Genomic DNA, 11,590 nt, shown 5'->3' with positions numbered 1-11,590 from the left:
TTTTTTTTTTTTTTTTTTAAGTCCTAAGAATTGAACCCATGACCTTCCTACACAGTTACATCCCCAGCTCTCCCACCTCTTTTTAAACTTTTCAGATAGGATCTTATTAAGTTGTCCAGGTTGGCCTCAAACTTGAGATCCTCCTGCCTCAGCCTTCCAGAGTGGTGTATTACAGGCATATGACACCACACCCAGTTTGTTGATTTATTCTTTAAGTCTTGTTTCCCTTGGGAAGTTGCTTGGACTGTCATGGGGGTTCACATGTTTTTCTCTTCCCATATTACACAACAAGTTTCACCTAACACAAACTGAACTAAAAATTTTTCTCAAGAGTCCCAGTATTCAGATTAGGGCATTCAAGAGTTTTAAATAATAAATTTTAAAACAGTTTGTATGTATGTGCAGTATTTCTTTCATCCTAACTTTTCTGCTTCCCAAACACCTCTTAACCTCTTTCCCTCTTGGTCTAATGATTAACAAGAGTGACAGATTTCATATCATTTTTTAGAAATAATAGTGTTCCATTCATTGATCCCTTCTAGGATGGCCCCAGAAGTTGCAGCAGTGGAGAAGAATGGTGGCTACAACCAACTCTGTGATATCTGGGCAGTAGGAATAACAGCAATTGAACTTGGAGAGCTTCAGCCACCTATGTTTGATCTTCATCCAATGAGGTGCGCTCATTCTTTACACTTACACAGTTACTAATACGTTATTTGGGGAAAGTAAAATCCAGCAAGTCTAGGATTACAGTGTTATTTCTGAAGTATCTCAAAGTAGTTATAGTGTTGTAGGTGCTAGGGGTAATCTTATCCAAAGCTTGCTCACTGGTGTTGCTGCTCCTCGGCACAGAGTGAGTTGTCTGTGTTACTGGAAACTTTTCCATGAGGCACATTATCCTAATAATCAGAGTAGGATAGAGCCGTTATTGTTAAACAAGTCTTTTTGATTTTGGTTTATCAGTTGCTCATGTTTGTCCTGTATGAAATTGTAAGTAAATAATAGAATATATGAGATTTTTTTCTGTTTTTGTGTTTTTAACAATATTTGATGTTACTTTTTTTAGGGATAACGCAGAAGTACCTATACTGGGTATAATTATCATTTGCAATTTCAGATACTATCTTTCAGAAATAAATATTTGAGGGCTTTCTGAAAAGTTTATATATTTTTAAGGAAAACATACTGGGCTAAAATTTAAACTTTAGATGATATAAAATTTAAAAATCAACACAATAGGGAAAATGTTCTACTAATAAATGACCGACCTCAAATGAATATATGCTGTGTACAGAATTCAGCAACAACAGGCAAAAGATAGGTTATTTATATGCAAGTAGTAGACCCTAAAGAAATGTGGAAAACTAAAGGTATTCACGTTATAAGATACCTCCTGTTAACTGGGATGCTGATAGGTGCAGATTTATAGGAAAATAATTTTATGTTTGTTGTTAAAGCCAATACAAATCCCTCCATGATTCTCCTACTTAGGAAATCATATTTAAGAAATAATCCAAGAAAAGAATTGCCCATTTTAGGATAACAGGGAAAAAAAATCTTCAGTATTGAATACTTGGTGAGTTACTTAGTTATTTTGCAGTTAGGGACAGCTATAATCTATGTATAAACCAAAGGAACATGAAAAATTGATCAGTAATGAAAAAAAGCAGAGTACAATATTGCCTAATACTGTATTATAATAATGTGTAAGCAGTTAGATAAATACTAAAAAGGAGCAGAAATTTTTAAGAAATACTTTAAAGTAGTGAAAATACAGTTTTTTTCTCTTTCCAATTTTCCTTTGAATCATTTTCTTTTTAAAAAGAAAATACCTTTCAGTTTATTGGTTGCTCTTGTTTCTTAGTTAACAACTTAGTTTCCTGGTATGTTAAAAAAAAGAAGTTTGCTTAGAAATTTGCAAGGAATCTCATAGAAAATATGGAAATAAAGCATTTTAGAAAATCCTTCTTAAATCTAGTATCTTAAATTCTCCCATTTTAGCTGGGGATTTAGCTCAGTGGTTCCTCAACCTGCCTTGCAAGCTCAAGGTCCCGAGTTTGATCTCTGGTACCAAAAAAAAAAAGAAAGAAAAAGAAAAAAAAATCTCCATTTTAAATCCTCCAGTGAGAGAATATAAGAAATTATTGTCCAAATTAAGGAAGCAGATCAGGAAGTGGAATATAATTTGTCTATGTACTCAAAATATTAGAGGCTAATCTTTTATTAAACATATAACCTGTTAGAGTAGCATGTTATTCCTGTGTCACAAATAATATGCAGTTTTAATAGACTTGTGCTCAATAAATAATGCCAGTTATATATGTAACAGCAAGTAATAAAACCCTTCTCTAACATTTGATACCTTTTTTTCAGTAAGGCCTTGTTTGTTTGAAATTTAAAGATCTTTCTAGATAAGAGAAACTTTTCACACTTTAGCCAAAATAGAAAAAATGTAATTTCCATAGCCTGAAGCGTTTTTGTTCAGTGTGTACATATGTGGTCATCTTGTATAAATTTGTTACAGAATATTTGTTCTGTTTGTTAAGTAGAGTAATAAAAGTATTTTAGTATTGTCCTTTAACTGAAATTTCTATTTCAGGGCTCTCTTCTTAATGTCAAAAAGTAATTTTCAGCCTCCAAAATTAAAGGACAAAACAAAATGGTGAGTTAAAAAGCATATAGTTTTATAGAATTTTTATGGTTGAAAGGGACAAAGGTTTAGCTCCTTTTTTACTTTGCTTTTCTTTTTTGGGGGGTGGCAGAAATGGAAATTAAACTGAGGACCAGCACACTGAAGTACATCCCCAGACCTTTCACACATTATTTTGAGATAGTCTCAATAAGTTGCCCAGGCTGGACTCAAACTTGCAATCCTCCTGCTTCAGCCTCCCAGAGTTCTCAAATTACAAGCATGCACTACCACACCCAACCAGTTTTCCTTTTTTTTATACAAATGAAACTAAGGTCCAAAAGTATTAGGCAGTTTGCCAAAAGTTATATAGCTAATGTATTTGCAGAGTTATGGTGTGGATCAAGTTGTTTTTTTTTAATAATCCACTACTCTTAATAAAATTCATTTTTGTGTTAACATTTTGAGGGTGGTGAGAAAAGGATTTAAAATAATACATGAAGATTTGGAAATTCATCTGTTTTTGCCCTGTTTTTGGTACATCCATTAATTACATATTCATTTTCATAGATGGTGATACAAATGTTTCTAGATAACTGTAACACTTGAAATTAGTCTCCATTAGTTTTTCTTTATCTTCCTTCCAGTGAAAAGTATTACTTGGTTTTGTTTTTTGTTTTTGTTTGTTTGTTTTTGTTTTGGTACCAGGTATTGGCCTCAGCCCACTTATTTTTATTCTAATCTCTTCTTTCTCTTAAAAGTAAAACAGTTTGCCTTTTATTGTAGTTCATAAGGATGTTATCCGTTGGATGGTAAAAATTCGAAATTATTTTTTGGTAATATTGTCTCTATACATTTTATAAAAGAAGCAAATAGCTTTCATCTGTGAGGGAAATAAAAGCTTCCAAGTTCTTAAATTGAGAATTTCATCTTCTAGATTACATGAATCTCTTTTGTGTTCATGAACTCCAAGTCCTATGTGTATGCTACTCATTTTTCCAGTGAGACAAGTCCGTAGCTTATTTCAGATTCTGAGAGGGCCTTACCCTCAAATAGATTCTAAACTGCTTCTTGTGTCATAACCTCAGGCCACTTTTGGGATGATGGCAGGAATGAAAGACAAATCATGCAATGGAAATAAAACTGTTTATATCCTGTTGCTCATTATATATATTTTTTTTCATTGACACTAGTTTCTTTCTATTTGCCCAAAGTTCATAGCCATCTAGAATTGGGGAACTTTGTGGCAGGAGTGATTAGATATTCATTCAGGAACAAATGACTGTTAAGTATCAACACTAAACTCAGTAGTCAGATTCCAGAGCATTCATTACTACTAGAGAATCTTTACCAGTCTCTAATACTGCCTGACTCCATATTCTCCCTTGTGACAAGCCACCAACTGCAGTGCAAGGGTTACATTTCTCTGCTGAGAGCTGCTGTGTTGTTACCATTGCTAATGATCACAGTTATTTAGTTTCTTCGGTTGTGGTGCAGTATCTCCCACAGTGGAATCTTGACAATGATGGAAATATTCCTCTTTATCACTAACACATTCCCACTAGCTTGAACCACCATCGGTGGTATACACATGGCTCTCCCATCAGGTGGCTTGTAGTACTGCTGGTATAAATGGATCTAATCACTTTTATTGGTCTTCTTACCAATACAATTAATAAAAAGTCTATAAATTGACTGAATCTAGTTAGTTGCTTGAATTTCAATAATTACTGCCTAAATATAATATTGATCATATCAATTTTAAAATCATTACAACAAATTTATTCCATTATAGAAATTTATATCCACAAATAATTCATCATAATTCTCTTAAATTTTAGCATAAAAATCTTACAAGTACCCCATTGCTGGTATATAATAGGCATTTAAAACTGCTGTACCACAAATTGGCTGTATTACAATTTTTTTATACCATTTTAATGTTTTCCTTAAGGAACTGTAATATGATGACATTTAGTCTGCCAGACCAGTCCCTTTCTTTGCATTATTGTAATCAAATACCGCCCACGAAGTGGTATAAGCACCCTATGCGACAGTCACACGTGTACCACTGGTGGTTCAAGCCGGCAGAAGGATCTAATTCAGTCAGAGCTGCCTGGTGCATAATATAGGAGTTGTGGCACTGTTGTGAACATGTCAGTAATTAAAACGATCCTTTTAATTTATGTCTTCTCACATTCCCCACTTCACCCACGCAAGTAGCAGGAAAATCCTTCTGATTGCTAAAATCACTTTCCTCTTCTTTGTCCTTTTCCCCCAATAAATCAGTAGCCTTTTTAGAATTCAAAAAAATCTCTTGTGTTACCCTCTGTTCTTCAAGCTCAAATTCTTAGTAGTGCAATAAGAATAAGACATTTTGATGTCTAAGTACAATAGTTCCTAGAAAAGATTATAAACTAGACATAGTCCTTAAGTTTTAGTGTAACTTTTTGAGGTTGCATATCACTGTTCTGTTACCTAATTGCATTCTATTTAAAAGGTGAAACTGACCCAGATATTTCCAAGGAACATACTGAGCTTTAGGTTTAGTTTTTTTGGCTCATAGAGAACTAAGAGGCCTAAGGAAAAAAAAATATGTTTCAGATGATCTCACTCTCCTAAGTTAATTTTATTTAGGAATGTCAGAATACTAACATTAATGCATTATTTTTGTACATGTCTCTTTTAAGGTCATCAACATTCCATAATTTTGTCAAAATAGCACTAACTAAAAACCCAAAAAAGAGACCAACTGCTGAAAGACTTCTGACTGTAAGTCATTGGAATTGTAGAGGGATTTCCTTTAGTTATGCAATAATTAGACATTACTGGAATAAAAATATTTGTTTTTAATGTAAAAATGTTTATAATCTCTTATAGCAGTGGATCAGCAGATTTTATGTAAGGGGCCAAATAGTAAATATTTCAGACTTTGTTGCCTATGTCACAACCACTCAGTTCTACCTTACCATTGTAGTACCAGTGGAGCCGTGGACAGTATACAGGGCATATGTATAGTTGTAATACCCAGTACAACTTCATATACAGAAAAGAGGTGGTATACCAGATTTGACCCCTGAGCTGTAGTTTGCTGATCTCTGCCTTAAAGGAACCCTTAAAAATGTTATTGTCATCTAAAATTGTTTTTCTTAGCTGCTTACATAAATTTATAATATGCTTTGCATATTTATATGTATAAAAACTTTTGCATGAGAATAAAACAGTACTCACAACTTTTTAAAAGTTTACAGTTTAACTGAATTTTATACAAATGTAGACTACCATGCTTTTTTCAGTTGCAATTATAATATCATTTGCATATCACTATAATGGCATGAATAATGAAAGTAATTGGTGTAGGTAAAATCAACTTACAACCTAATTTAGATCAGATAAGCAACTATTCATTTTTTAAACTTACCCACAAAAAGATTTTATTATGTAATCTATAATTAGTTATGGATTTGCTAATTAGTATTTTTACTAATATATTGTCAGTTTATTTTGTACTAATAGATGTCTTTGCATGTCTTTACTAGTTACTGAAAGAAAAAGTACAAGTAACATTTTCTTTAAGCAACAAATGTAAAGGCATATTCATGAGATTTTATTGTTTTATTTTTACTTAGCATACTTTTGTTGGACAGCCAGGTCTCTCTAGGGCCCTAGCAGTTGAACTATTAGACAGAGTGAACAATCCTGACAACCATGCACATTACACCGAAGGAGATGATGATGATTTTGAGGTAAGGGAGTATTTGCATGTATTTGAAAACAGATGTTTCAGTTTAGTTAAAATAAGTAACTACAAATGTTAACAGTATAAGCTACCTTTATTGTGTATAAAAGTTGATACATTTTTATTGTGGTATAATATTCATAACATGACCTGTCGATACTTTTCTTAATTCTAGCTCTAACTAGTTAACATAATATCATTTTAAATATTCCTAGTTTGGTTTGCCTGAACTTTTTAAGAGGTGGCTGAGCAGATTTGTCTTTCCTCCTCCCCTATATACATAGCTGGGGAAATTCAGAGCTGCTTCTCCCTAGATCTCAGCTTCTTTGGTGACTGACTGATCTTCCTATAGGGCATATGTAAAGGACAGCTGTTTCCTAGGAAGTAAAGGTTCAGGCAATTACTTTGGACTAAGAAAAAAGTTTAGTCATAGAACATATGCATATTATTTTCACAAAATAATCTTAGAAATTCCGTTGACCATTTTTCTCTGTTTATCATTAACAAATGATTTTAAAGTATTAAGTTGAAATTCTCATTAGAAAATATTAGCCTTTCCAGTACTTGTTCAAAGTATTATTTCTTATATAAGTATATGTAAGACTATTCCATATCTGTGCTTTCCTTCTCTGAAAATATGGTAGAGTTATTTTAAATACATTGTATGTAACACAATTTGTATATCAGGAATGTGGACCTTCCTAAACATTGACAGGTACCTCTTTATCCTTTTTCTTATATCTAACACAATTGTATTTTTTTACCAATGTCTCATTCTCTCCTTGCATTTCTTCTATGATTCATTTTTATTTCTGTTTCTTTAAATTCATCAATTTTATCTTTATGCTTTTATTTTCCTATATATCTCCCACCTTCAATTTTGACAAAAATATACAACTAATCTTACGTGTTAATTTTTTTAGTTTTTCTTTTTGTTTCTTTTTTTTTGAGACAGGGTCTCACTGTGTAGTTGAGACTGACCTGGAACTCACTATGCAGCCCAGGCTGGTCTCGAACTCACAGCGATCCTCCTGTCTCAGCATCCCAAGTGTGGGGATTGCAGGCATACACCACCAATCCCAGCTTTTATGTGTTAAATTTTTGTTGAAGAGAATTTTCTATTTCTTGTTCATAAGTTAAATTATACTTTATAAGTATATTAACTACTAACATTCATTTGAGACTCATTATTTGTCAAGTGTTAGGCCCAGTAATTTCCATGTTAACTCATCTAATATTCAAAATTGTCCTTTGTGGTAGGTACAGTTATTATCTTTGTTTTACAAATGAGGGACAAAGAATAGAAGTAATTTGCCCAGGATCATAGACTAGTAAATATGGAACCAGGATTTAGATCCAGGCAAACTAACTCCAAAGTCTAGTCTCTTACTTAATACATCATCATTTCTGTATAAGTACTTAATAAGAATAGTCATTAGACAGTTTTTAAAAACTAATCTTATCCTCATTAACTAGTATATAGTTCTGTCATATATTTATAAGTACTCAATGAATAGTTTGTTAAATGTTAAATTAACTTCAGTTGAAAACATTAAGTAAATTAGCCATAGAGTTTTCACTTAAACCATCATTTTTCAGACTTGGAATTAATAAATGTTTGAATCCCTCAAAGATTCAAGAATATTAAAATTGGTAGCATATAGAATCAGATATTACTTGATTCTCCAATTAATCTCTCACTGATTATATAAATGTGCAAAAATTCTTCTTTTGCCCACCCACCCCCATATCACTTTGCTGGATTTCCCAGACTCTCCCTACTTTCTGAGTTCTCTTTTTCTGTTTAATGATATCATTGTTTTTTTTCAATCCTTGAAATGTAAAGCCACCAACCAAATAGATGGGGCCGCAGTGATTGACAAAACAGACTTCCTGCTACCCTACTTTTATAGAGCTTATGGTATAATCTCAAAGGAGATTCAGAAGTAGCAACAAATAATGCACAAATGTAACAGTTACTGTGGAATGAGAAATATAGGAAGCTATGGAGGCATATTGTGGTAATAGATAAGAACTCACTATAAAATTATGCTTAAACTGCAAAACTGGAGGATTAGAGGAAGAGAGCAAGAATAAATGTTATGAGCGGAGGAAGTAATAGCATATTTGAAAGCCTGGTGGTAAGAGAGAAGGTTGTGTACTTGAGGAACTGAACAAAAGTTATTCTGGCTAGAACAGAGAAGGAAGGAAGGAAGCGGTATAACACAAAATTACAAAGCTAGATTCTGACTATTTTAAAGTGTTAAGGTGTTTAGGCTTTAGCTTAGCAGTGGTAGCACAGGAAGCCATTAAAGGTTAAGAGTGTGGCATAGTCAGGTGTGCATTTTTAAAAGATCTGTGAATTCAAAATGGTGAGTCTATTACTGAAAACCTTTTAAGCCAGTACAGCTGTTACTGTCAGGGATAGAATAGTACCTTAAACTAAAGCAGTGATGAAGAGAAGTAGATTAATTCAAGAAGAACTATTTGAGAGAGTTGGTGATTAGATGAAGACCTGATATTAGAGAATGAAAACAGAATTGCTTCCAGATTTTGACTTCAGAAGCTAGGAAAATATAATCATTAACTGAGGTAGGAACATTAGGGTAAAATCAGTATGGAAAGAAAGATGAGTTCAATTTCATACTGGACAGGATGTTGTACAATATTTTCAAGTGGAGAAGTCTAGTAAGGAGCTAGATATGTTGTAGCTTGGAGAGAAAAGTCTGTACTACAAATATAGATGTGAGAGTTACAGGATCCAGGTGTAGTTGTGCTAATAAATACAGGCACTAAGGAAACCATGGTAGAATAACGAAAGAAGAAAGCCAAGGACAGAACTCATGTTTCTCCCAAATTTTAAGAATCTAATTGAAGGGCTGGGGATTTAGCTCAGTGGCACTGCACCTACCTTGCAAGTACAAGACGCTGAGTTTGATCCCTGGTGGCGGGGTAAAAAAGAATCAAGTTGGCAAAGGAGATTCATAAGGAACACTGCACAAAGGATTTCAATAAGAGTATTTCCTAGAAGTTAAAGAAGTCTTTGGGTGGTAGGTGGTAGGGTGTAGTGTATGATTCCTTCAACAAGGATAATTTGCAGTGCAGGTTGAAGCTAGATTGGAAGGGCTTGAGAGATAAGAACAGTAATTTATGAGATTCAGTTGTGAAGGGATCAGTAGCATAGATCAGTATTGAGGGGAGAATGAGTTGGGAAGGGATGTTTTCATGGATTGTGTTTTATGTGAGGGGGGAAAAAGGAAATGAAGAGTGTGGTATGTTAGAAGCTCTATATCCAGAACTATGGACCCACATCAGCTTTTGATGGTGGGTTTTCAAGTAGAGGAAAAAAAATACAAGACACTTTCAGAGCCATCAGTGAATGAGAACAAGTCACCAGAAATTTGGTAGATGGGGTTAAGCCAAAGGCATAGCTTCAGAGGAGCAGGAGCTTCTACAAGAAGGTGAAAGTGATAAGCTTCTTATCTGCTTACAGTATTTTAATCTCCCTGTATTCGGTGTTGTTCTCCTCACATTCTCTTAGACACTTAGCAGACTCTGATTATGGTATTCCTTTGCTATAAAAATCTCCAAAGTTAAGAGCCCTTGCCTGACATCGACGGTGTTTCACGATTGGGTCACCACCAGTCTGTCTTTCCAGCTTTATCATCTTTTCACGTAATCTTCACTGCTACCAAGTAACAACCAACCAGTTTCCTTTTCTTTCTTTCATCCCCTTGTATATTCTTTCTGTACTCTTAGCACTTCTCCCACACTGCTGTGAATCAACATCTGCTCGTTCGTACTTGAGAGCTTCAGGTGCATTATAGCTTTTTCATGCAGAACCTGCCTGCTCTTGCAGATCAGTATAGAAGTCAGTTTTCCCTCTGCTGGGCTTCAGTAGTAATCCATTTATCTTAATAAATGACACTTAACCGTTATCTGATTTTGTGAATATTTGTCTTATAACAAAATGAGAACAAGACTTGTGTCTTTCTTTGAATCCTTTCAGCATTTTACATAGCATAAACATAGAATAAACTTTTGCAGTATCTGTTGTTTCTTCTATAATTTTATTAGTAATCATATTTGTCAGTAAGCAGTCACCTAAATAAGAGAAAGTTTGACTTTTTCACTTTATAACTGAAAATTTTAAGTGTGGATGTTATGTTTCTGTTCATAGCCCCACGCAGTCATTCGTCACACCATCAGATCGACAAACAGGAATGCCAGAGCTGAGCGGACAGCTTCCGAAATAAACTGTATGTGTTTGGTATACATTATCTATGGGTGGATTTGGAGGCATGAACTGTGTATTCTTGTGTTTTTTTATGGAATAATAAAATCTGACTAATTGAGGCTTCATACTTTAACATTTCAGAGTACCTCTAAAATGTGGATGGCTTTTCTGGCTTTACTGGAATTTTTTTAGATTATAGGTGCTAAATATTTTTAAATTTTCTGTTATGAAGATAATAGAGTTCATTGCAGGAAATCTACAAAAAGGAAACAAAATAGAAAATTAACACTGTACATAATCATAGCACCCCTAAGCCAAGCCATAGTATTTTTTTGCCAAATATCCTTCACACTTTTCCATGTACATATGTTTTTATGTTGTAGAACTAATACTATCATACAATTTTATTCAATATAGAAATATTTTCCATATATTAGCATAGCTTTTGTAGTCATTTAATGGTTATGTAATGTTTTATTAGTTGATGTATTATAGGTAGTTTCCTATTGTTGAGCATTTGGTTTGGTTTCAGATTTTTTAGTCAGATTAGCATGAAAATGAGTATTTAAAAAGTAAGATTGATTTTTTTATTTAATGTTAATCGTTGACATAGCATTTTGTATCAACCATAATAGCAAGTTGGAAAGAAGTTTTAGGTATGTGCTTATTGACTTAAATGCATACTTACTTTAAGAGAGTTAAAAGTGGTTTACAGTAAAATGTGATATTTGACTAACAATGTAAGAACTATAAACCATCATGGAAGATAATTCATTAATTATTTGGGCCAATTAAAAGTATTGCAGATGAATGCTTTAAGTTTGCATTTCCTTAAATCTAAGTATTTCTAGCTCTTTAGACATAGGTTTAGAAAGCTAAGTCACTGGAGTATTAGAATGTCCTTCTTATATCACTTGTTTCAAATAGGACTTTTCATAATTAAGCCAATAATTCAAGATTTAGTGTCTTTTGTTAGTGCCTAGGT

At 33.4% G+C, this 11,590-nt stretch overlaps 1 protein-coding gene across 1 annotated transcript in view; it reads left to right on the top strand.

The window, feature by feature from the left end:
• The window catches only part of Map4k5 (mitogen-activated protein kinase kinase kinase kinase 5), a 115,219-nt gene that overhangs the window by 67,627 nt on the left and 36,002 nt on the right, over positions 1-11,590 (top strand). The window contains exons 12-16 of the mRNA XM_010632707.1: positions 543-674; positions 2,600-2,662; positions 5,320-5,401; positions 6,259-6,375; positions 10,549-10,627. Of these exons, the coding sequence (XP_010631009.1) occupies positions 543-674; positions 2,600-2,662; positions 5,320-5,401; positions 6,259-6,375; positions 10,549-10,627 (473 nt within the window). The remainder of the gene's footprint in view (positions 1-542; positions 675-2,599; positions 2,663-5,319; positions 5,402-6,258; positions 6,376-10,548; positions 10,628-11,590) is intronic.

The sequence above is a fragment of the Fukomys damarensis genome, unplaced genomic scaffold, assembly GCF_012274545.1.
Source record: "Fukomys damarensis isolate Sample0158 unplaced genomic scaffold, DMR_v1.0_HiC HiC_scaffold_17, whole genome shotgun sequence".
NCBI classification, from domain to species: Eukaryota; Metazoa; Chordata; class Mammalia; order Rodentia; family Bathyergidae; genus Fukomys; species Fukomys damarensis.
This window is presented reverse-complemented; position numbering and strand designations above follow the sequence as displayed.